Below are 26,792 nucleotides of genomic sequence, written 5' to 3'. Positions count from 1 at the left end.
AAGGTAAGGAGGGAGGGAAGAAAGATAAAGGAGAAGAAAGAGAAGAGGAAGAAGAAGCAGGAGACGGTGGTGGTGACGATTTGTTAATTACAATAATCCAGTAACTGCCAAGTGGCCTTGGGAGCTCCATCACCTGGCCAGGGCATACCTTCCCCACTGTAAAGTTTCCTTGTCTGGACATTAGACCAGAGGTGAAAGGCTGGGAGTGAATGTGTGGAATGATCTCAAAGGCCAGTGTTGACATGTGATGGCCTGACAACCCCCTCTTTTCACTCACTCAGCAAACATCTACTGAGTCCCCAACATCTGCCGGGATGAAGACAGATCAATGAGCAAGAGGTATGTGATCCCTGGCCTCACAGAGCCTCCGGCCTGGTAGGGAGCCAGTTGTGATGAGGCTTTCCGAGGAGACGTTTGGGGTACTGGGAATGTGTCTGACGGGGAGACTTCACAGCCTGGGAGGCACCTCCCTGATGAAGCGGTGTCTGAGCTGAACTCTAAAGGATAAGCAGGAATTAACGGAGGGAAGAAGGAGGAGGAAAAGGTTCCAGGCAGAGAGGAGAGGGTGTGGGAAGATTCTAAGGCAAGAAGGAAATAGGCATGTTCAAGAAACTGAAAGAAGGCCAGTGAGGCTGGAGCTCCAAGAGCAGGGACAGTGGCCCAAGATGTGGCCCTGGAGGCTGGCGAGGCCGGACCGTACAAGCCTTGGAGGCCAGGTGCGGGAGCAGGGTCTGCAGCGAGGACAGTGGGAGGCCCTCTGCAGAGGGCTGCCCCCACCAGAAGGAGCCGGGGGCAGAGAGGATGGAGGAGGCCAGGAAGGGCCTTAACCATTGCCCGGGCTGGGGATGCCGTATCTCAGTACAGGGGGCTGGCACTGGAGAAGGGTAGAAGGAGGGAGATCTGTGACGTGTTGAGGTAGAAAAATCAACAAGACTTGACACGTGACAGAACATGAGAAGTAAGGAAGAGGGAAGAGAATTCTGGATTAGGCAGCTGGGGGATGATGGTTCCATCATCTGAGATGGGAACACAAAAGGAGTGGAGACAGGAGTCTAGGTTTGAATCTGTTGAGTCTGAGTGTCCTAGGATACTTGCATCCTGTCTTCAGGAGTTGGGAGCAGTGTCTCCGTGAGGCCTGAGGAGAGGGCTGAGAAGGCCTGGCCATGCCCTTGGACCCTGCCAGGGCCTGCCTGCACCTGGACCCTTCACTGAGCTCTGACAGCCTGTGCTTGTGCCCAGAAACGGGCATGGCTGTGCCCGCCATCACCTCCTCCACTCACACCCAGCACTCCTCCACCCTGGCTCCCGACCCCTGCATCAGCCCTGGAACTCACTCCCACCTCACTTGACTCACCCATCTCCCCACGGGCCACTGGGGCTGTCAGCCTGCGCTGTCCCCACGCCTCCAGGGCCCACAGTACTCTCACCAGGCACCGGCAGACTGCACCTCTGAGGGAGTATTTGGTCAGAGAGGTGTCCCCTCCCCATTCAGGTTCTTCTGGATTTGCTGAACAGAATGGAGACCGGCCCCCTGAGAAGGCCAGGATCCACTCCCAGCTGTGACCTCAGCCTTCCAGCACTTTATACTCCTTACCAAAGTGACCCCTTCCCCAGGGTCCTGAGTGGGCATGGAGAGGGTCAGTCCCCCAGTGGGCACACTGCTGGCCTCTGCTTCCCCGGCACCACTGACGGGCACCTCGGCCTCCCATGCTGCTGTCGCTGCTGAACCTTCTTCGTTATCTGGACCCTGAATAGGAAGACATCACAAAGGGGCCCCATCACTGATCCGCGGCGCTGTGGCCAGGGGAAGCTAAAACTGCCCTCCCCAAGGTTACTGATCATTGTGGGGACAGATCCAATGGATGCTTTCCAGGCCTTTACTCACTGGGACTCTTGGCAGGAGGTGACATCGTTGGCCACTCCCAGAGCAAGAAAACACCACCCCTGACCCAGACCTAGACACAGCCTCCAAACCCACCCCCCTCCCCCCGCCTCCAGGCTTGCTTCCCCCAATCTTTCTAAGATCCTACTGTGACTACATCACTTCCTGCTTTAATACCCTTCATTCTACATATTGCGTTGATATACGATATTTGCTTTTCTCTTTCTGACTTACTTCACTCTGTATGACATCCGTACGTACAGCAGAAACTAACGCAACATTGTAAAGCAACTATACTCCAATAAAAAAATTTTTTAAATAAATAAATAAAAAGGAGAGCAAAAATAAATAAAAGTTATATATCATTTAAAGGAAAATGAGCTAAGATCAAATAATTGAGTTTGAGGTCACTCATGCTTTACTGAAAGCTGAAATTAAAGAGCGTGTATAAAATCTGGAAAAAAAAAAATGCCCTTCAGTGACTTCCCATTTCTGCTGGACACTCAGCTCCTTCTCACGGTGTCCACGGTCTCAGAGGCTTCTCTAGCCACACTTCCCCTCCCCGTTGCTCACACCGGGCCCCACAGGCATGCTGCGCTTGTTTAGGTCTTTGTGTGCTCCTGTTGATGCCTCCAGGCCTTTGCTCCCGCTGGCCCACCTCCCGAACATGTCTCACTCCCATCACTTCTACGCATCCCCCTGGTCTCGCCTTCAGCCTCCTTTCCCCAGGAAGGCTTCCTGGCCCCCCGAGTCTGGGCTCTGGGCCCCTTCTGATACTCCCCTGTGCTTCTCCTGTTGTCCCTCTTCCCTCTCTGTTCCCAGGAGCTGGGTCTATCCTAGTCACCTGGAGCCCAGCACAGCACTCCACAAACACCTGCTGAATGAGTCAACAGAGGCCTCGGCCTCCAAATCAGTGTCTACTGGGACTCGGCCCCACAAGGCTGTCACTCTGTCCTTTGCAAACAGGTGAGGAAGGCCAGTGACTGCTCCCACCTGAGACGCCACCGAACTCCAGAAGCAAGTGAAGCGGAGCATGTACTCTGAGCTAATTACCAGAGTGACCCCTTCCCCAGGGTGCTCGGTGGACATGGAGAGGGTCAGTCCCTCGGTGGGCACACTGCCGGCCTCTGCTTCCCTGGCAGTGCTGATGGACACCTCGGCCTCCCCAGCTGCTGCTGTTGCTGCCACACCTTCTTCCATATGTGGACCCTGGGAACAAAGGCATCACTAGGGACCACGTCACTTGCCCATGCCCCCGATCAAGGTGGCTGTGGCTGGAGAAGACTGACTGCCTGTGCCCTCCGGCAGCTTGCATTTCTGTAGCTTCTTTCCTCAAGGCACTTTGTTATCTGTGATGTTACCCCAGCTCCACAACAGTCCCAGAATCCCTGTGGCAGGAGAGACTGCAAGGCACGTGTGTCTCCCATGTGATTCCAAGCGTCTGTGTGCCACACCAGTGACTGGGAGATCAGTGCCTCCTGAGACACATATAGCTATGCCTCCTGCTACAGTGCTAGACACTTCAATCTAGACCTGTCTTCCTCCCTGTGACCTCCCCTACGTGCGCACCCAGGAGCCATAAGAACAGGGCAAGTGTCTTCGTCCATGATGGTGCTTCAGAGATACGCAGGCGGCAGCCCCGTCCTCCTCAGCCTTCTCCAGACTGGACACCCCTCTCTTTCCCTATGACTCAATTTCCGCGGGAAATTCACAGGCAGATTCTCTGAAGGTTACACAGCAGATGCAGGAAATGGCAACAGAGAGCAGCTTTGGCTGTTGGTGTCACCAAACCGACTATGCTTTATCTCAGCTTCACAAAGGTTTGTTTTTTAAAAAAATTTGGGTGGGGTTTTGCTTCGTTTTGCTGCAAAAAGTAGTTCTTTTGGGGTTTTTTTTGTTTTTCAGCCATACCTCATGGCTTGCGGGATCGACCAGGGATTGAACCCTGGCCCCGGCAGTGAAAGCCTGGAATCCCAACCACTAGGCTACCAGGGAACCCCCCAAAAATGTAGTTCTTTTGGATACTAAAAACACTAGGCTGATCAGAGTTAGACATATTTCTTTGCTGAAGGACTTCTCAGAGCCTTCTCTGTAAGAAGAATACAGAGTGGATCATTCCCCAAACTTATTGGCCTATAGAACCATTTTTCCATATAACATCAAATCCTTACAGAATTACGTCCCCCCAAAACAGAGAAAAGCTGATGTCATAGGATTTTAAAATGAGACTTTTTTTGACTCAATGTCAGCTAAAGCCCCAAAGTACAAGTACAATTCCATAAGCCTCAGATAACCTCCGTGTTCTAAAAAAAGGAGCCAGACGACTTACATGGGACAGGCAAAGAGACAATGAAATGGAATCAGTTCTATCAGCATGAGCCCACCACCTGCCTTCGGCTATGTAAGAAAAGGTGAAGAATTCATTTAGGGGTTGAGTGATTAGAGACTTTTGTAAGAATTCCTTTGGAGACAATTTTCTGTGTGCTGTGGCTCCCCCCTGGCCCCCACCACAAACCATTTGGTGAGCTGGGTATGTAGTGTTTGGACTTTGGGAGGCAAAGGGACTGGTGTTTGATTCCCTCTAGGGAAATACCAAAGGCAAAAGCAGGGAGCCATCCAGACTGAGTCAAGAGAGAGAGACAGAGATATCTGCCCTGCAGTTGTTTTCCTGGTGATTGACTGATATGACCCTTCCAAAGGGAGCCAGCTAAAGCCATCTGGAGATGGACTCCCACCCAAAGGGCCCCCTAGAGGATCAGGGTGACCAGCACGGGGTGGAAGCCCAGGCGGAAGTTAAAAGGCCCAAAATGGACTTGGGTCCTAGATTCCCTGCAGGAGGACCTCTAAGGAATCACAAAAGCCCCTGTGAGAGAATGTTCCAGCAACCAGATATCTTCCCCACAAAAGGCCCAGATCACTGTCTGATAAAACTGTGTCGTTTTCTCCAGGTGGGCCAGACTTTCTGGGGGGCGGGGGGGAGTGATGAGAGGGAGGAGAAAGAAGTAAGAAGACAGAGAGGAAATATCCCTAACCATGCTTCCTTCCCTGCCTGGCTCCTGGTTATATTTGTATTTTTATTGAATTTTTGATATTATGCTGCAGGGATTTTGGAAATACCTGTGAAAATAGGATGTTACCAGATAGTAACTGGGAGACGAGAGAAGTGTCTTGAGTTTTCATGCCAGGATAGGGGAAAGAATGAGCTGACACAAGGTTTTTAGCAGAGGCCAGAGGTGAGAAACATAATTTGCTTTAATTTGGCACCCTCTCATGTCCAGCATTTAAACAACTGGCTTTGCAAGTGTAAAAGCCAATTACCAAACAATAGAGCAAACACACCTGCAGTTAATCTCATTCTCTCTTGAAGGGGCTCAAAGGGCAGAAGACGCTGTGCATCTTCACAACAAGAGGGAGGCGGGTACCGTGTTGAGAACCCAGCATTCATCTCCGGGCAGGTTTGAGGACCTGGCTCTCCTCCCCTGTCCTGGTGCATCCCTAGGGAGACTCTGGGGCCCTGGGACTCCTGCCTTCTCTGTATCAGCAGGAGGGAGGCAGTCTCCCTGATATTCAACTAAAACCCTTGTGACTCTCTATGGTGCCCAAGACAAGTCACCATCAAGTCTGAAATAAGCAAGCAAATGTACTACTGACTCAGATGAAATTTACCATTCACTCACCTCTTCAATGACATGAAGGAAGGCCCCATCCGCCGAGCCAGTGTCAGTAATGGGGGAAGCGTCCACAGTATCAACTGTCTCCAGTGTGTCATTCAGGATCTCACCAGACCCTACAGGAAGCAGGCATTCTGCACTTAATAACTGCATTTTGCAAATGAAAAAGAATGTGGTCTCTCTTCACCTATGACTTGAAAAGATGTCCATAATACAGGATTAAGAGGGAAAAAATGTTGCAGAAAACCGGACAACGAAAGGCAGTATTACATGGTGGTTTCGATCACAGGCTCTGGCACCAGCTATAAGGTGAGAACCCTGCTTTGCCGCTTACTAGGAATGTGACCTGCGGCAAGGCATTTACCCTGTGGCTCAGGTTCCTTGCCTATAAAGAGGGGATCATAATTCCTGTCTCCTAGGGTCATTTTGAAGATTATGTGTTACAAGGATTAATTAAACTAATGCAAGAAAGGCACTGAGGACCTGACATATAGTTAGCAAGGGATAAATGTTCATTGTCAGTGTGGTTCTACATTTGTAAAAGGAGGAAAAACTATATATGAGAATACATGTTTTATCATCATTATATATATTATTATATAATTAATACATTATTATATATAACATATAAAATATATAGATAATTATGTATATATGTGTGTGCAGATAAACCACACATACTAGGCTAAACCACAGTACTTAACAGTATTGGTTTCTTCCAGAGGACAGCAGAGGAAACTATTTTTTTGGTTCATACAACTCGGCATTGATTGAACTGTTACCACAAGCACGTATTTCTTTTGCAATTTAAAAAAACAAATGGAGTCCTAAAGCAAAGAAAAAGACATTATACTAACATGAATGCCTGCCTGTTACAGGCTGGGCTGCAGGCTAAGCACATCCCACGCACTCCCTCCTGGAAGCCTCCGGCTGGCCCATCTGTCCTACCCACAAGCACCTCCACACCACCTCGCAGCGGGTGGACAGAACCAAAGCAGGAATCCTACGTTTTCAGTATCCCCAATATCACCCCACGGTGTGTGTCCTGCTCTGATCTGCACACTAACACCCTGTGATTATTAACCCCGTTTTGCAGAGGAGGAACAAGGTCCCACATAAGAGGCTGCGAAGGGGTCCTGAAGCCAGCCCTTTCCACACACACTGTGCTCATGCACGCCCCATGGTAAGGACACTGTCGAGGGGGAGATGCTGAACTATTCAAGGGACCCTGTGCCCACATGCACTTAAAAGACTGAATGCCCAGGAGTGGTCAGTCTCTCACTGCTCTCTCGTCCTCCCTGCTCTGACCACCAGGGGGCGCTGTGCTAGCAGCCAGAGGGACCCCAGGCCTCTGAGTCCCCACCCCTTGGAGGACGGAGGGGGGGGGGGTGACAAAGGTCCTACACCAAGATGGTGTCAGGGACTCTTGGGATAAAACTCTTGGGAGGCTTTCGCTAGCCAGGGACAGGGCTCAGGGTTCAGCCCCTTCCTCCTCACTGAGCTGTCTGCTCAACAAGAATGAGGATCTCTAGCCAGCTCTGCTGCTTCTGCTTGGCCTTCTGTCTGCCACAGAAGTAATCTGACAGATGCCGGGGAACAGGCGAGCTGTGCTTAGGCTGGGTCCCGCCTCCTATGCACTCACCCCTCAGTCTAGGGGAGGCCCTCGCCTCCTGGCCCTGCAGCCTCTGCCCCCTCCTAGCCCCTCGCTCTGAGATCCTAATTCCCCCCAGGAGAGCAGCATGTGCAATTCACGTCCACACCCCAGCCACAGCATTCAGTCCTCTCATCCACCCGGGAGGCAGGGGTTGTGAACCCTCGCAGTGGACGGCGGAGGAATCCAAAGCTTGGAAATGTTGAGCAACTTGCCCACGCCCGACAGCAAGGAGGTGGCTGAGCAGGGTTTCCGTCCAAAGGGTCTCACCCAGCAGTCTTGCCACAGCTACACCCTGACTCTTTGATGGTATTGTAACTTTATTAAATTATTATATAATTTTTTTCTATTCAGTACTGTATACCTTCTCTCACAAACAGACTTCCCTAGTTGTTAAAATAATATTCATTTACTGAGGGCAGAAGTAAAAGGAATAATGATACATAGGATTTTAGAAGACATAAAATACCGAAGTACAAAAGAAAATAAAAACTACCTACAATCCTGCCACCCAGAGATAACCACTCACAGCATTTTGTTGTATATTATTCTAACACACACACACACACACACACACAGTGCTCTACGTGGTTATATATAAATAGATATAAATAACATATGTTCAAATTTAGGGTCACAGCACACATATAGTTTTGAAAGCTGCTTTTCTTGTGGAGTACACCATGATCATGTCTCTGGGTCATTAAATTTTCTGTGTCACCAGTTCCAGGGCTGTACATGTGAATGTGGGCAGTCTGGGTTGTTTTTGACCTTGTACCTAAATCTCAGTGCTCTGGTGTTGGCTGTAACTTCAGTTTGAATGGTTACCCCTCTGATAAAGGGCAGAAAAGGCAGGCCGATCTCCGGCCATGCTGCTGCCTGGGGGATCCCGTCAGACCCTGGGCTTCTGCCAGGGCTCTCCTGTATGGCTGGGCAGGGGCGAGAGCCCTGGATGGGTAGTCAGGAGGCCAGCACTGCCCCCAGGGCCTGCCAGTGACCTCCTGGGTGTCTGCCCCTCTTTGGCCATCAGTTTGTTTCCCACATGTGCCAACAGGAGTTGAGATGGCCTGATCCTCAGAGAGTCGGCGAGTTTGTGGCCAAGGCCGGGAAGAGTAGGGATTCTGGAGTCAGGCCTGGGCGCTGGCTCAGTCCCACCACTCACTAGCTGTGTGACTGTGGGCACATCACTCACCTTTCCAAGCATCGGTTTTTCCATCTGTAAAATACTAGCTAATACTAGCGACTAGTAGACATGTTGTCAGGATTGGAGGGGAAGTATGTAAACACTAGGCACACAGTAGGTATTTAATAAGCAGCCACAATTATCACAAGCTTTTCACACCCCAGGCCCTTCTGGAGGGGTGGAGTCTGGAGGTTAAAAGTTCTGGCATCCAAGATTAAACACCGGCTTTGCCGTTTAGGAGCCGTGGAGGCTCAGCTGGGTGACATGACCTCCCTGTGACTCGATTTCTCCATCTTGTTTGGGAAATGAGGATGATTATAGTCCCTTCCTCAGGGGGTTGAGGGGAAGCTCAAGTGAGATGCTCTCTATCACATACATCACCCAGTCGTCACTCAACAAAACCCACTGCGTATGAAGGTGCATTGGGGACTTGCCTTGCTTGGGGCTGCTGTGCGGGACGGCGCTCATGTTGGTGGTTTCCTGGGCCCGCTCAGGTACAGGTTCACCGGAAAGCTCTGCATCCTCAGAGGGAGAAGACAGGGTTGGAGGTGTGTTTATGGGGCCAACTCTTGCTTCTCTAGACTGCAGGGGAAATGAGACCCAAAGGATTTACTTGGCAGGAGAGCAGAAAAGACGGCAATGAATATCACTGGAGAAAACAGTATCTCCACAAAAGCTGAATAAACCCAGAAGAAAGCCTAGACCTGCCTATTGTGCACCTGGGTGATCACTGAGCCGCCCAGGCCCTAAAAAAGGTGTATGTTAGGGTGATTAAATTTTGTTCAGTTTACAGCAAGACTCTGATACTCTTGGCTGAAGCTCTTTGAGCACAGAGACCATATCCCTGTGATCCCTGCATCCCAGGCCAGCACAGAGGAGGTGCTCAGTAAAGACGCATTAAAGGGAGGGAGGGCAGGAGGGAGGAAGGAAGGGGGTTGTGCTCAATAAAAGCTGTATAAATCCAATCCCAGAGGTACACTGGTCCTGTATACCTATGAAAAAAAAGATGGGTATGGTTTCCTTTCTAGGAAACTTCAGCTTCTGTGTAACTTTTCCAAAGCTAGTCAATGTCTTCACCACCTTTACCAACTAGGAAAAAGCAAACAAACCAAAAACCCCAACAGTTGGAAACAGAGCAGTTCAGAGAGCTAGGCAGAAATCCTGATAAAGGGCAGCAAAGGTCATCCCCAGACCCAGGATCGGGGAGCAGCTCCTGTGACCCAGGGCTCGTTAGTGGTCAGATAGTCTCATCACTTTCTTAGCTCAAGGGGCTAGGGTGAATGGAAGGATCCTGCCGACCAGTGTGGTACCTGTGGTATGAACAAGAAACAACTAAGACACTAAGATTTCCGGGTAAATTTCTTACCACACCTATCACTTACCTATCCTGACTAATAACAGAAGGTTATTTCCTTAATGTCAGAACCTAGTATATAAATGATGAATCTCTGGTCCATCAGAACAAAGAAGATTCTTATGTGCCCCGTAACTTAGGATTTAATGGTTCAGTTCTTATAACCAAACTCGAGTCAAATTCCAGCTCTCCACTTATTAGCTATATTATATTGAGCAACTCATATAACCTCACTGAGCCTCAGCTTCCTCCTCTGTAAAATGGGTCCAATAATAACTACTTAAAAGTTATAAAATGCATGGATGTGCTTGGCACGGGGCCAGGCCCATAGTATGAGCCCATAAATGGTAGCTATCATCAACATCCCTAGATGTGATTTCTCTGGGTGTTAATATTAAAGGTGATTATCATTTTGCTCAACTGTACTTGTAGTTTTTTCCATAATGAATACGGAATACTTGTGTACTAAAAAAAGATATAGTTTACTGTACCTTAAAATCTCCAGGGTGAGGACAGAGATGGAAGGCTTCAAGAAGTTGAGCCTTGAAGAATGAACAGTTTCAGAGAACAGGGATGGAAGGAGGCATTGAGGTGAGAAAGGACACAGCACTGCCAGGGCCTGACAACCTGTGCTTGGCCAGGGTTCGAGGATGGAAGCAGGGGGATAAAGCCTGGGGAGGCAGAGAGAGGGAGGGGGCTGGTTCTTAGAAGTCTGGCCTTAAACCAGAGGCAACAAACTGTGTCCCTTTGGGTAGCAGGATGGGGGAGATGTGGGCAGGTGTGTACTTTAGGGCGTTCACCCTGGTGTCAATGAGAGCATGGATTTGGGGTGTTGAAGTTTAGGCCAGGAGACCAGGAGGGTGCACTAAAGAAGCCCAGTGAGGGAGGAACCAGTGAGGTATAGCGGGAGCAGCAAGCAGTCACCGCCCCGCAACCAAGGAGAGGCTGGGAAGAAGACCAAGTAAGAACTCCCCATTCCCCAGCTGCATGGTGATCTAGCAAGGCGGTAAGGACCCCTGCCCCAGGCAGCTTCCTCTCCTCTCCCTGCCAAGGGTTCTGGGAAGCCACTTCACCATGGTTCCCTAGCCTGGAGCAAGACTGCGGGTGGCTGGAAGCCAAGTGGCTTTATAAGGGGCTTGGGATTTGAGATGAGGCAGGTAGGGCAGGTGAGCGTATGGGAAACACAGGACAGTCAGGTAAGGGTGGGCTGAGCTCAGTAACTCAAGGTGGCAAAGTTTGAGTTATACGAAATCACCAACTCCAGCCTCTCAGCTAAAAACCTCTTCTGGCAAAATCCCAACAAGGCAGCCATGAAGCCTGGGTTCAAGGCAGAGATGGTGAGCTGACCCTCGGCAGTCAGGGTCAGGTGTCCTGTCTCCAACAGGCTGCTGCTGGTTTTCAGGCGTTAGTGTGGATGGAGAACCAGTGTGGCCTGTGACAAAATGGGAATGTCGAGCCTTAAGACTTTTTAATTAAAATGTGGTAATTTGCTGGCCCACATTCAACACATATTTCCTGAGGCCCTACTGTGTGCCATGTCTTGACTGTTCCCCGGGATATAGAAAGGAGTAACTAAGAAGGGCATCTGCCCTTAAACTGTTGGACTACTGGGGAGATACAGACCCAGACCCAACTAACTGTGATGAATGTGACACTCGGGATTGCCGGAGTGAGAGTCACGCGTGAGGAGGGCAGCGTGGCCGTGGCCGCCAGTCATGGGCTATGGACTGGATCCTGAAGGAGCGGGAACTGGCCAGGCAGAGACAGGGGTGGGCAAGGGCCCTCCGGGCAAACAGAACCTGCAGGAGCCAAGGCACAGGCAAGGAGTGAAAGGGTGTGGCGTGTTGGGAACCTGTGAGCACTTGGGTGTGGGTGGAAGAGAGGTCCTGGCTGTGGAGCAGAATCACCTGCAGAGCTTTGTGTAAGTACAGACTATCAGATCTTACTCCAGACCTACTGAATCTGAACGTCCGGGTGTGCAGCCCAGGCAAGAGGCTTTTTTTAAGACCTTCCCCCAGCACGCACCCCCCCTACACGCACACATACACACAACACGTACAAGCACACATACGTACACACACAGACATATACACACAGACACATGGACACATACACATAAACACACACACACACACACACACACACACTCAGGACTTTGATGCACAGCCAGGGCTGAGAACCATAGGGTATTAATTCTAACTCGGCAAAGATAGAACTTTCCAGAAATGGAAAGGTGTGTCAGCAGATGCTGACTTAGCAGGGGGAAGAACTGGGGAGCAGAGACTCCTACCCTAAATGGGGAAGGAGGCGAGGAGGGCGCAGCTTTTTAAGGCCCTGAGTGCTCAGGCAGTCCATGATTCAGTTCGCTAGTCATGGCTTGTGTCTTGGAGGGTGGCAGGGTTGGAAAGGCTGAGGACAGGGAAGTGAGATTCATTCCAAGAGAGAAGCCAGACAGAGAGGGGAGGGGAATGTCTGAGCCGAAGAGGGTAATTCCCCCGCCCTGGAGGGGGCGGGGGGAGGCGGGTGGCCAGGGAAGGGGAGAGCCTTCCAGGAGAGGGTGAAAGGGAGAAGTCCCTAGCTGGGGGTGACATGACTGATAGCGGCCTGGGCCCAGGCTGGAGACCTGGCTCTGCCACCTCCAGGCTGGGCAGCCCCGGGGCAAAGCGCTTCATTCGTGTGTACCTCAGTGCCTCCTCTGGGGAATGAATGGAAACCACCACCCTGCAAAGAAGGTTACAGCCCTCCCTGACCAGCACCCCCCTCCATGACATCTCATGCTCCTAAGCCCGACTCCCCTTTCCTGTCCGTCCCTCAGGGCCACCTCGGGTTATTAGCCTCTCTGCTCAAGTCAGCCTCACTCCTAGCTGTGAACTGGTACCCTGGGGGGCAGCGTCAGGCTAGAAAGCCCAGGGGACCACGGCTCTGTGCCCTGCTGCCCTATGCCCTGGACATGCCAGTGGGGTGGCCAAGGGCTGATGGGCACACAGGATTGCAACACTGCCCAGAGCAGCCACCCGCTAGTCACCACCTAGGCGGGTACCTTGGACCCTTGACTTTCTCCATCTCAGCTACCCCCAAATCGGCTGTGGTCCTGAGGATGCACCCCTGCAACACCGCCCAGGCCGGCAGCACAGGATCATGGCCTGAACCCTTGATGGGGCATGAGGGGACCTGTGCTCTAGCCTCAGCTCAGCCACACACCCTAGGGCCAGTCTCCTTCCCTCTCTGGGCCTCAGTTTGCTCATCTGTACAAAGGGCAGTTTTCTGTACACATCTGAACAGAAAGAGGTGACCTTTAAGTCCCTCCCATATTAACAGACTCTGGTCCTATTCTGCACCACCCACCCCTCTGTCACTGGAGGTCTATAATTTATCGCCCCCACCTTATTTCTAGCTCCCTGCTTTCTTCTGTCAGAGATGAGTCTATAGACTGAGCCAGACGAGTCGAGGAGATGGCTGGGGCTTCTGTGCTCAGTGACTCAGACACTGCTGGCTGTTTTCATTAAAACAGGCTCCTTGGTGTCTCCACAGTCTGATTCAGTGCTTTCAAAACCACTTCCTTGTCTCGGCCACGGGGCACATTCCCAGGAGGGAGGAGGCCCACACCACTGGGAGGATGGCTGCCTTTCCTATGGGGCCAGAAACAAGCTCCTGGGAGGACTGTGCATCTCACAGGAGTGGGGGCCCCAACTTCCTTCCCACAGCCAGAGCCCTGAGCAAATGTGACAACAGCCACCGTTCAGGGCCACCTCCCTTGTGCCAGGCACTGGGCCAAGACCTGCCCCTGCATGGCCTCATCTAACCTCACAAGGACCCCACGAGACAGCGCGCTGATTATTGTTTTATGGGAGAGGGACTGAGGCTCAGAGAGGCTGAGTAAGTCACCTAAGCTCACACAGCTGGGAGGTGATAGAACACAAAGTTCACCTTTGGACAGCCCTCTCGTGGCCACAGCACAGGGTGGCACCCAGGTAACGGTGTTCCCCAGCACTTGGGATTTTGCAAAATGCCCATTGGCCAGTGCTTTCCTGACCTCCCCAGGTGAACTGTCTAATGAAGTCACAGTTCTGAGAACACAGACGTCAGACTGGGACTCTGGGTACTCTCTGATAACGCCCAGCCCCCTAAAAGCCGACCAAGAGGACATGGCACAGCACCCAGTACTCACCGGGGCTTGAGTGTAGGTGATGGCTTCCAAGATCTCAGCTACTCTCTCTGTCTCCTGAAGCCCGCTGGCCTCTCCTGATGCCTGTGTGGAGACAAATCATGCTGGGCAGAAGGGGGGCAGTTTACAACTGCGGAGTCACAGAAATGAACTCCTGTGGAGGAACGGTGCATGTGTGAAAGAGAAAGAGAGAGATGGAGATGGATGGAGACAGAGGGAGTGGGATGGAGAAGACAGCATATGTCTTGGCTATTCTTTTTGTTTCCTTCCACGTTTTATTGCTCAAACAAAAAACTACAATCAGTGTAGTCTCTCTAACATACCTACCTGCATTTTGCCCAGGTGCCCTTCAATCTCGATCAGAAGGCCCTTCCACTTTGCATGGCTGTCACCAGAATTTCTCACTGGGAGTCGTTACATTTGAAATACATCCTCCCTTTGCTACCTATTCTTCACAGTTAGCCCCCTAATGGCAGCCAAGACACCCGTATGCCATGATTTTGTAACTTATTTGTGGACCCTTGGGTTGTTTCTATTTGTTCAATAGCAACACGGAGATGAAGGAATAAATACATACAAAGCTTCCCTTCTTTCAGCGTCACGGGAACGCCAGGCTGGGATCACAGCCTCAAGGAGAGCAAACATTCTCACAGATCCAAGTTCCACCTTGGAGGGGCTTTCCAACTACACTGGCAGCATTTTTTACTAAATGAATAAAATCAGCTTATTTTAGCTTTGGGGCTGATACCACCCAAAGAGGAGCAGAAGCTCTAGGAATACGCCACACTCTGCTTGACTCTCCCTTTCCTGCATTATGCCATGGCTTCTGCCGGGAACACCTTTTCTTCTTCATCTGGATGACACTTGCTTGTCACCGGTCAGGCATCAGCTCCCATTCCTCCTCCTCCACCTTCCTGCCCCGACCTGACCTGTAGAATTTGGGTCTGAGGGCCAATCACACTCAGCTCTGTCACTGCAGTTTGGGTGTGTGTGAGCATCTGGAGGATAGAGACAGTTCCCAGTTCATCCCTTTATCTCCAGCATCTCCCCAGGTCTGTCACCTTGCAGGTGCTCAGTCAATTCTGGCGGGAGGGAGGGAGGAAGGGAGGGAAGGAGTGGGGAAAGGACCCATCTTTTGTCCCCTGCCCACCACCACTGCCCCCCAACTGAGGAACTGATTCATTTGCCAAGCATAAAAGCTAAATTTAGTTTTGTTTTTATAAGAATTTACACCCAGAATGTCTTAGAGTTTTCACTTTGATTTTAGAATCCTGACACCCTTTCTTGGCAGGAAGTCTGGAAACCAGGCCATTGACGGGCACAGCCACGGAAGAACCTAATACCTTAGAAGAAACACAACTCCTCCCCACCACACACCAAAGACATGGCTGAAGTTCTTAAAAATAATAATAAAGCCAAAAAGCCCAAAATAGGACTTGACGCAGTGCTTGCCAAGATGAGAGATTTCAGAGACTCCATGACGTTGGGAATGAAAAATTGCCTGGGCGCCAGCTTCTCTGGCTGCTGGGGGGAGGTAGGGGCTCACCGAGGATTCTTCAGCTTCACACAGCTCCTCGGGAGTCCTGGGGTCAGGGTGGATGGTGAGCTGCTGTATAGACCCCTAGGGAAAAGCACAGGGGTCAGAGGCCACGTCTACAGCACAAGCAGCCGTGGGAAACATGACTTTTTTGTAACAGAGAAGAAGCCGTGAAAGGACAGGTGTGAGAAGTGCTGCCCATAGCCGTGACAAGGAAACCAAGCCACCTCCAGGCCTGCTCTCATTCAGGGGGACTCTCCTTGGGCCAATGTAATATGAGCCCCACTAACTAGAGAGGTCCTTGGAGAGCATGGTGTTCAAAGCGCAGACTAACAGCAGCCTCCTAACTGGTCCCCAGGTCCCCGGCTTGTCAACAACGAGCCCTAAAATGCACGCCTCCCCCAACAGAAAGTGTCTCTCCCCCATGGCTCAAAGCTTCCCAGCTGGAAGGACCTGTTCCCCAGGGTAGGTGTCCACCAAACTTCCTGCTTCCACTCCGCCTCCCCTCTCCACACCTGACAGCCCGTTCTCCATGACTATCCCCAAGTGAGCGTTTCAAAATTATTCATCGGATTTTAATTTCTTAAAATCCATCTTCCACTGTACTACAGATAAACCCAAACCCCACCCCACAGGCCTGTCCTGAATCAGTTGGGAAGGTATCAGTAAGAATAGTGCTGACTAAATGAATAACTACAGTGACTTAGGGATTTGCTTTAGAATGGCTTATTCATAAAAACCCATTTTGACAGCAAAATCAGTTTTCCGGTATTTTTTTCAAGGCACATTATCCAAAAGGAGAGAGAGAAACTACCTCACACTCTGGCATCCCAGCTATTCCACCTGTGTAGAAATTACATGCAACTGCCACCCTTTTCCAAAGATAAAATCACTGAAGGATATAACAAACCTTACCCTTTCTATAATGCCTTAAAACATACAAAGTGCTTTCACACAGGCTAGCTCACGTGACTCCACAACCCTGTGGCCTAGGTTTTCTTATCCCTACTTGTAGATAAGAAAACACAGAGCAGGTCAGAGAATCCAGATACTGTCTAAAATCCTCAAGCTACACTGAAAACTCAGCGCTGGCATCTAGGTTTTGTGTTCTGGGCCTAGCTTTCTTCCCACCAGCATACATGCCTCTTTGAGGACATAAGAATAAAATAATAACAAGAATAGCTGCTTGCGTTTGTCTCACGGTGTCCAGCGGCCCCCCTGATCTGCAGGACTTGGACTCACAGTGAATCTCTCCAGCCCCGTGGCTCCTGCATTGCCGACGAAGATTCCCGCGCTGGGCTCGAAGGCCAAGGCCCGGGAGGACCTCGGGAAGGGGACGTGGCTGTGCTCCTCGCAGTCCACAAGGAGGGTCACTTCCTCGCCCTGGACAACCATGGCAAAGCGGTTCCACCTGTGGGTCATCACGGGCACTGGGAAGGCGGCCGCCTCACGGGACACCTTGGAGCCGGGCTCCGTATAGTAGAGGATGACCCGCTGGCTGCCGTCCTCCACTCCTGAGAGCCGCAGGCCCAGGTAGATGACCTTCTGGAAGGCATCTGTGATAGCAAAGAGCACGCCGCCTCGGGCACTGCTGGGCTTCGCCATCACGCTGATGGCAAAGTCCCTGAAGAAGGTGGGTGGGATGAGGGTCCTGGCCGGGCGGCCGACGTTGGCACCAGGCCCGAAACTGTAGGCTGGGAAGCCACCATAGCCAGTGACAAAGGACACGGACGAGGGCAGCGGGACGCCGATGAGCTCTGTGAGGTCCAGGTGGCCCTGGGAAGCCAATTCTGCAGGGAGGGAGAGAGGAGGCCATGCTTCACATATATATTCTGCTACGCTTGGAAATGAGGAAGAAATAAATTCAGGAATGAAATGGGACCCTTCAGGAACCCCACTGTTGTGTCTTAATTATTGCTTTTCAAACTTTTTTGACAACGACTGACAATAAGAAATGCATTTACATGGCCACCCAATATGCACGTTTAGACAAATATATATCTGTAACAGTGAAACAGATGTTTCATAAAACATTATTTACTTTTAATACTTACCAGGCACTATGATATTTTCCTTTCTGTTTAACAATTCTTTTTCTCTTTTATTAAAAACATGCTGGAAACAACCTACTGAATTGATATCGTTACCCACGAACAAGTCATGATGAGCAGTTTGGAAAACATTTAAAAATATTCCTAGAATATCCCTACAGTGTTCCCCCATCAACTTAAGGATTTTTCTCCCCATTTCTTTCTTTAAAAGAGGATAGGTTTGGGACTTCCCTGGTGGCACAGTCATTAAGAATCCGCCTGCCAATGCAGGGGACACAGGTTCGAGCCCTGGTTCGGGAAGATCCCACATGCCGCGGAACAACTAAGCCCACAAACCACAACTACTGAGCCCGCATGCCTAGAGCCCGTGCTCTGCAACAAGAGAAGCCACCGCAATGAGAAGCCCACACACCACAATGACACTCGCCACAACTAGAGAAAAGCCCGTGCACAGCAACGAAGACCCAACGCAGCCAAATAAATAAATAAATAAATTTATTAAAAAAAAAAAAAAGTGGACAGGTTTATTTTGTTTTGTTTTATTTTGAATGAGGTCTACTGTTTAAGTGCCTCAGGGTGTGGGGAAAAAAGCAGGGACAAAACGAAGTGTTCCCAGACCTTAGGACAACTGAAATACGCATCATCGTCATCGCCCTTTGTCACTGTCGTCATCATGATCAGCATCACCCACATTCCCCGGGCTCTCACTCTTACCAGGCTCTAATCTCTTCACATACATTAGCTAGCTCACTTACTCCTCACAACAACTCCATGAGGGTAGGTACTATTATCCCCATTCTACCCCAGAGAAAACTTAGAGAAGGTAAGAAATTTGCCCAAGGTAAGCCCCTCAGGAGAGCATCCCACTAAAGAGGTGTGCTCTTAACCACTACCCCTTGGGGGGAGAAATAACAGGCCTCCATTGTGGTGGCCTGGAAAGGACCCCAGGTTCATGAGCCTTGGTCCACCCAACCACCGTCGCCTGGGAGAAGGCTGCAGGCTGGCTTGCAGTGACGTGCACCCCTGCGCACCTGAGGTGATGAGATAGGAAGGCAGGTCCCAGAGAGAGGTGCGCAGGAGCTCTGCAGGCGGGACAACAGATACAAACTGGATTTTGAAAAAGGAATGTTTGAAAAAAGGAATGTGGGATATTCATTTTGTTTAACATGTTTAGATTGATTTCTTGTTGAGATGATAATTTGGGGAAATTCTGGGCTAAATAAAATATATTATTAACATTTTTAGAACAAGAATAACATGAGGAACAGGCATGGGCCCACCACTCCACTTAAGAAAGAAAATATCAACTCAGCTGAGGCTCTCATGAACTCTCTGATCCTCTTCTCCCTGCCTATGCCCCAGAGGCAGCCACTCTGGGGGTCTGGTGTTTATTATCCCCATGCATGCCTTTGTGTGTTTACTACATGACTATATGTCTCTAACAGAATGCAGCACTGCTGTGCCTGTCTCCTAACCTCATATAAATGTTGGCATGCTGCATGTATTCTGGAACTTTTTTTTTTCCACTCAACACTGTATTTTTGAGATTTATCCCTGTTGAGACATGTGGTTCCAGGTCTCATAGTTTCACAGCAGTACTCTAGGTATATATAAGCCACTATGGATTAGTTCACATTTCTGCTGATGGAAAGTGAGGTTTCCATCACTATTGCAACCACTACTGCTATGGACCTTCTTATACACATCTCCTTGTGCTTACCTGTGCAGGTAATTCCACCACTTAGGGTAGAATTATTGGATGATATGGGTATATGCATCTGCAACTTCACTGAGTGTGGCTAAATTGTTCTCTTAAGCAACTGTGCCATTTTAAAAAAATTGAGATATAACTGACATGTAATATTGTGTAAATTTAAGGTGAACAAAGTGTTGATCTGATACACTTATATTATGTATTGCAATATGATTACTTCCCCAGCATTAGCTAACACCTACATTACATCCCGTAATTATCATTTCTTTTTGGATGCAATTATTATCTTAATTATCATCAAGATGCAACTGTGCCATTTTACATGTCCACCAGAAGCATGTTCTTGCCAACATTTCGGGGAGGTAGAGAGATGAGATTTGGGGAGTGGTCCATGGGGCTTCTCAACTACAGTGATGATGTTTATTTCTTAAACTAGGTGATATTCAAAAGTATTCCTTGTAGTATTCTTTATAAAAAATGCCATGGAAAATATTTCACAAAACTCTAATGAAAACGATTGTCCCATCCTCAACAAAAGGGCAAATCTGATCATGTTGAGGCCCTGATGAGAAGGCTTCTCTGGCCATCTGTGCCCTCAGGGTCCGCGGCAGCCTGGGCGCCTGGCTGGAGAGGCCTTCGTGGTCTAGACCCAGCCGCACTCCGACTCCCCAGCATGCCCGATGCCCTCCCTCCAGGGCCCCAGGCCATCACAGGTCCTCTGCCCTCCTTGTCAAATGCTCTTCCCTCTGCCACCACCCCACCTCGCCCCACCAGTTATTTTTACCAGAATAACTAACTCCTCATTCTCCAAGACTCCCTCCCATGAAATCCCTTGTTTCACCTCCTGACCTACATCTCCTTCCAGGCCCGCATCAGATGCCCCCTCAATATACACTGAGGTCTTCCACTTCCACTCCCAGCACACTGCAGGTCCCTGTTGGGTCGCTTGTCTCTCTCCCCATTGTACCACAAGAACATGGACCACACCATTTATCTCTGTGTTCCCAGTATCCAGCTCAGTGCTGATGAATGAACGCATGAAAAGATAAACAAATAAATGAATGAAGTCCAACCCCTTCAGTTTACAGAAAGAAAACAAAACTGAGGTTAAAGGAGGGAAGGGATTTGGCGGCTAAAAGCAGATCTGATTCTCAATCCAATGCTTTTTCTGTCCAGTTTGCAACTTGCATTAAAACAGAAACTAAAGTATGACAAACCCCAGAAGGCAAAAATAAAAAGATTTATAAATTTTGTTAAATTTAACAACACATAAAATTTTAAAGTTCTGCATAGCAAAAATAAATCCCCACAGTGTCAAATAAAATCCCAACCTGGACAAAAATATTTGCCACATATATCACAGACAACAGATGAATTACGCTAATACACAAAACAAACGAATAAGCAGGAGGCCAAAAATCCAATAGAAAAATGGGCAAAGAACAGGAAATTCTTTCCACAGTAAAAGAAAAAAAAATGGCTCTTAAACATATGAAAAGATACTCAACCTCATTCAGAACAAGAGAGATACAAGGTAAGATCATGAAGAGATACCATTTTCCCTATCAGATTGGCAAAGATCAGAATGTTGGATAATATTCTGTTTAGCAAGAGTCTGAGGAAACAGGCCATCGCATGCACTGCTGGTGGGACTGTAAACTGGCACAACATCTGTGGGAGGGGCACTTTGACGATATTTATCAAAAGTAAAAGTGCATATGTACTCTTTGACCCAGCAGTTATACGTCTATGAATTTTTAGAACAGATAGTTACAAATGTGACATATAAAGCACTTACAAGAATATCCATTGCAGTATTGTTTAAAATGTATCTAAATGTATCTAAACCATTCTGTCTTGGAATTCTTGGGGAATGGTTAAATAAATAATAACTTTTGGGACTTCCCTGGTGGCGCAGTGGTTAAGGATCCACCTGCCAATTCAGGGGACACGGGTTCGAGCCCTGGTCCGGTAAGATCCCACATGCCATGGAGCAACTAAGCCCATGCGCCACAACTACTGAGCCTGCGCTCTAGAGCCCACGAGCCACAACTACTGAAGCCCACGAGCCACAACTACTGAAGCCCACGCGCCTAGAGCCCATGCTCCACAACAAGAGAAGCCACCGCAATGAGAAGCCCGCGCACCGCAACAAAGAGGAGCCCCTGCTCGCCGCAACTAGAGAAAGCCCGTGTGCAGCAACGAAGACCCAACGCAGCCAAAAATAAATAAATAAATAAATATATTTCTAAAAAAATAAAAAGTAACTTTTGATATATCCATACAACGAAATACAATGCATCCTTTAAAAAGGTATGGTTCCTTAGGTTTTAATATGAAACAAGATGTATTAACTAGAAACAAACATATAAGAAAAACAAGGTGCAGAACAGAATTGCTATCAGTTGGAAATATATATATTAATACATAAATATATAAAATATATTTTAAAATATATATTAAATACATCTAGAAAGATACACCAGAAACTGGGACCAGAGATTGTCTCCAAGGAAGGGTGCTGGTGGCTGGGAGATGACAGGAGACTTTCTTTTCACTGGATACTGATTTCTACTTTTTGAATTTTACCCCAAGTACATGATGTGAAAAATAAAGACATTTACATATTTTTTAAGATGTTAACACCCTACATACCCTTTTAGAAAGTATAAAACCTTTTCTTCATGTTTCTCCTCACTCAAATACAGCCCATCTCTATAGAAAGAAGAAAAAGTGAAAAGAAAAGAAATAGAAAGAAAAGCAAGCAACCCACTGAGATTTCTTTTCTCCCCTCCACAGTTTAAAGATAAAAACAAAACAAAACCATGAGTACCCTGCTGATAGCTTCGCTTTCTTCTCCACTTAATCCAATGAAAGCTTTTCCTCTAGCTCCTCTCTCTCCTACTGAGAACAGGAGGAGAAGTCCCTCTCTGGTGGGATACTCCAGGTTTGTAGAATGTCTGGTTCCACGTGTAGTGAATGACCTGGGCCTCTCATCCAGCGGCTTGTTTCTAAGTGGTGTCCTGAGGGTTCAAGGGACAGCTGGGGGTTCAGGGTACCCAAGGACAGGGGCTGAGAGGTTCCCACCCAGAAGCCTGCTTAAACCAGCCCAGTGCTGCCATGGCCAGTAAAGCCCAGGCTTCCATGCGGCCATTCTGGGAATTCTTAATTCCAGGAGGATTCTGGTTTGGAAAAAAAAAAAAAAAAAAAATCACCAATCTATCCAATCTCCTTATTTTATAGATAGGGAAATGGATGGTCAAGGAGAGAGTTCCAGGACCAGGAGGCACAGCCAGAAAGCAGTAGATGGAGCAGTGAAGCAAGGATAGACAGAGGGGAGGTGTGATTCTGCCTTAGGGGTGACTTGGAATGACAGGTGACCCAGAACTGGTGTCCCTCCCACGACCTCTAAGCTGCCCCAGCCCTGCCAGGCACAGACCACTGGTTGGCCAGCTGGATGGTGGGAAAAAGAGGCAGCCTGCAGAGGAGAACTATCTTGGTGTTGGATTCAGATCCAGCCTTTGCCAATTACGAAGTGGGCAGCTTTTGGGCAGATAACTTACTGGTGACGAGGGGACATCCCACCCATCTCACACATGGGGACCAAATGAGATGATGGAGGAAAAGTGCAAGTGCTCAACAAATGGTAGAAATGGGTCTTCTGTTTGATTCAAAGGTATAAGGTTAGCAAAAACCAAAGTCTGCAAAGAGATCATTTCCTAATCCTACCCGCCCCCTGCTGCCCAGACCTCAGCCATGAGAGAGGACCAGAGTGCAGGCATCAGGCAACAGGCCTTGCTTCCACTGGGTCGGCCACAGGGGGAGCCAAGCCACAATCTAGAGGAAGTCCAAGTCAGCCCAGCCGTGCTCTCAGCAGCCACCCCTCCCTCCACACACACGGTCCCACAGCGTGGCGTGGCAGGGAGCGACCCCTGGCCTGGAGTGACCCATGCTCAGGGCTGTGCCTGGGCCTGCTAGCTCATTTCTCCTTGGCCTCCAGCAGGAAAGCCACCTGCTCAGGCGGCCACCAGGGAGGGGAGAGAAGCCAGGGAGCCAAGATAAACAGGCCCAGCAACTTGGTCCATAGGCTTGTCCTAGGATGGCTCTGTGCTGGGTGGGAAGCTAGGGGTGGAGATCACAGCTGGTGGGAAGACATCTCGCCATCCTTGAGGGGCAAGACTGGAGGGGGCAGTGCTAATGGGGGACTGACTGCAGAATTCTCTGGCCTCAGGAACCCTGGGGCCCTTTGTGGGAGGTGGCCACTCTTCGCCACAGATAACTACTTATCTCATAGGACATCTGACCTCAGTCTTAATCTCTCACTTCATTAATGCATAGGGATAGCTTCATTTCCAATGGAAGTTCTTCAACCCACTTTTCCAATTCATGACTTTGATAACATTCATAAAGCCCCTACCTCACACCTTGTGTGCAGCTGGGGATATGGAGCTGAACCTAGAATGTAGGCTCTCAAGAAGCTCATGATCTAGGTGTCTCAGTTAGCAGTCATCCACTCATGCTACTCACAAGATCCAGAGCCTTCAATGGCTCCCCAGCGCCCTCAGGATCAAGTTGAAATTCCACTCAAGACACCTTTTGCTTCACCTCTTCATTCTCCCCCTTTTCCTGTTCCTGTCTTTGCTCATGCTGTTCCTTCCATTGGAACATCCTCTCCTATGTTCTCACAGCCAAATCTTTCTAAGCTCACTCAGCTGCACCCCAAGACACTGGAGCTCCACTCCCACCCTATACACAGAGCCATAGGCATGACTCCCTCCTTCAAATACCCACATCAGGGCTTGGCAGAGAGCAGGCACTTGGCGTTGTGGCCTGAGGAAAGGGAACAGAGAGATGCCATTGGGCCTCCACTCTCCTCAAGTCTTTGGTTTGGGCTCCTGAGCACAACTTTGGTGCAGCCCCTCCCGAGGGCACAGGGAAGAGGAATCAGACGACTTTAGAGATGGACTGGGCAGAGGAAAATCTGAACAGTCACCACATGGTGCAACTTTCCTCCCAGGGGTCCAAAGCCAGTTTCCATGGAAACCAGGGCAGAATCCTAGTGCTGAAGAAACAAATAGGGCAGGGTTCAGGTTTTCCTTCCACAGAGATGACAGTGACCTGGCCAGAGGAGGTGAAGAACTGGAACCCTTCCCTCTCCTCCTCTCCAGGACAGCTGACATCTCTCCTCCCAAGGCAGGTCTCAGTTTCTCCTTCTATGTAATGGGCTGGTTCAGCCCTTCCATCTGTGGGGTCCTGAGGCAGTGCCTGGGGCTAGCCTGGGCTCTGGAGCTTTGCCTCCTCAGGGAACTGTATCTGGCTGGCTTTGCAAAGCTCCATCTCACAGATGATTATCTGGGACCTGAGCCCAGTGCTCGAGCTTGTTAGCATTTAAAGCCCCAAGGGACTAAGGAGCATTCCTCTGGCTCTAGGTCAAAGAGGGTTGCAGAGAAGCCAGACAGGGTGGCTGAGGACACTCCAGGAACGTGCACAGCAGCGGCCCCTGGCGGCCATACGGAGAACTGCACCCATGAAACCCAAGGAAGGCTTCCTGGGCTGCAGCTGTGAGGGACACCGCCTGTGCCAGAATCACAGTCAGGTCTGGAAGTGACCCAAGAGAGCAGGTCTGAGGTCAGTGGGGAGCTGTGAACAAGCCAGGCCTAGAACCCTGGTGCCTCCCTCCCATCCTCTGCCCCTTTCCTACACCGGCTGCCTGGGAAAGCAAAAGGTGTCCCTTCCCCACATCCCATTTCCACTTGCAGCTGTGAAGACTACAGAACACTTCAGTCAGCTTAAACGGGGACTCACTGACTCTCCCTGCTCCCACTGGGGGCAGGGCTCAGGGGGTCCAGGTGATCCAACCTTGATGGAGCCAGCAGGCTAAGTGTGTATAGGTAAAGTGGGGGTGACTGCCCTTGGGACCCCAGCAGGGCCCCTCTCCCCCGGATTTCCCTGCACTCACCCCTTGGGAGAGAGGAGGTCCCCAGTGCCTCCTTTGCTGCCTGCTGGGAGTTCACCAAGCCACAGACTCTATGCAGAAAGACTGCAGCTCACCCTTTGGAGAAGGAGTCTCCTCTGCCGCATCCCTCCACGCCAAAGTCTATCTGGTTTCTGCTTGCACATCTACACTGTCCAGGAGCTCAACGCCCCCAGGACAACTCTGGCCACTGCTGGGCAATTCTAAGTCTTCTTTCTCCCAGTATGCTAAGGCATGTCCTCCCGTAGCTCCCACCGGCCTGGCTGGGCCTAACTCTGCCCTCTGGACTTCCACACCGTGGCCTCTCAGACACTGCATGGAGCGGTGGACAGGGCCCGGCCTGGGAGGCAGATTCTGCCACCAACGCAGTGTATGCTCTCGAGCAGTCCCTTCTCTGCGAGCCTCAGTTTCCTCGTCTATGAAATGAGAGGCCTGCATCTGATGGTTTCCAAAGGCCCTTGCCAGGTCTGAAGGTCTTCAGTTTTGCATCCTCATCTCCCATCTGTTTTCCAGTTTCTCTAACCACCCTTAACTGCCGGTTCCTTCAGCCCACAGCCTTCAGGCCTGGAAGGAATGACTCCAATGGGGACCAGCACAAATCCAGCTCTCCCCCTACAGACGTCCTCGTCTTTGGACAGTGTGGCCTGGCCAGAGGTGGGGAGCACTGTGCCCAGGAAAATGTCATAGCTCTGCCTGTGAGGAAACATCACCGCAACCAGCCTGGAGCCCCCGGAGGCGCCCAGCTCTACCTGACTCCCTTCCCGAGGAAAATGAACGAAGCAGAATTCCTCCTGCAGGGGCTCCATCCACACCCAGCAAAGATGCAAGAGGTTCTTAGAAAAACCTACCACCCAATGCATTTCTTAGAAAAAAGAACTGTTTCCCTGCCAGGGAAAAAATCCTGGATCAACTTAGAAGGAAGACCTGGGCTTGCCAACAATCAAAGACCTCATTTTTCTGAATTACAGAAGAGCATTTTTCTACATGTAAACTTAGAACGCCTCTTTCCCTTTTCCGGTTTTCATATATAGCGCAGGAATTTTCCTGCTCAATGAAGTTACTGTATGAGCTCTCCTCTCTCTCTCTTTCTTTCGAGCCTCTGACCTCAAGTGAGAAAACGATGGTTTTGAAGGGGCCTGGCGGTGGTCAGAGTCCTGGCAAGGTGTGGGCCCTGCAGCTTGGTTGCCCTGCCTAGCAGCTGGGAGGAGCTGGGCCCAGCTGGGTGTCCCAGCAGGAAGAAGTCTGCACCCACCAGCACCCTCTCTGGTTTCGAAGCATCCTCTCACCTGTTCCCTCGCCAGGGGGGAGGGAGGCAAGGGAATCAAGCCTCAGAGAGGGGAAGTAACTCACCTGAAGCCCCAGTGTAGAAGCCAACCTATTACAGCCCACTGCCTCCTGGGCTTCCCTCTCGGCTCTCCCTCCGTGTTTCCACAGTCCCCATCCATCCCTCCACCGCTACACCCTCATCTCTGCATTCTGGTGGTTAGTTCCCTTCCTTCCCTGATATGCCTAGACATGGGCTCCTGGGCATGGATCATGCAGACTCATCTCGCGGTCCCTGGCACCAGCACGGAGTCTGGCAAGGGTGACCTACGAATGGATGACAAGAA

General features: G+C 50.0%; 1 protein-coding gene across 7 annotated transcripts in view; it reads right to left on the bottom strand.

Moving 5' to 3' along the window:
- COL15A1 (collagen type XV alpha 1 chain) overlaps positions 1-26,792 on the bottom strand; it is a 98,693-nt gene that overhangs the window by 47,884 nt on the left and 24,017 nt on the right. For 5 of the 7 annotated variants that reach the window (XM_059925155.1, XM_059925157.1, XM_059925156.1 and 2 more), the window contains 7 exons: positions 16,686-17,233; positions 15,453-15,527; positions 13,910-13,990; positions 8,822-8,969; positions 5,560-5,669; positions 2,936-3,091; positions 1,595-1,747 (listed from right to left, as the gene is read on the bottom strand). In XM_059925155.1, coding sequence (XP_059781138.1) covers positions 1,595-1,747; positions 2,936-3,091; positions 5,560-5,669; positions 8,822-8,969; positions 13,910-13,990; positions 15,453-15,527; positions 16,686-17,233 — 1,271 coding nt within the window. The remainder of the gene's footprint in view (positions 1-1,594; positions 1,748-2,935; positions 3,092-5,559; positions 5,670-8,821; positions 8,970-13,909; positions 13,991-15,452; positions 15,528-16,685; positions 17,234-26,792) is intronic. The other 2 variants (XM_059925159.1, XM_059925161.1) reach the window with 2 other exon arrangements.

The sequence above is a fragment of the Balaenoptera ricei genome, chromosome 6 (genome assembly GCF_028023285.1).
Source record: "Balaenoptera ricei isolate mBalRic1 chromosome 6, mBalRic1.hap2, whole genome shotgun sequence".
NCBI classification, from domain to species: Eukaryota; Metazoa; Chordata; class Mammalia; order Artiodactyla; family Balaenopteridae; genus Balaenoptera; species Balaenoptera ricei.
The sequence above is the reverse complement of the archived record's forward strand: the minus strand, read 5'-3'. Positions and strand labels throughout refer to the sequence as shown.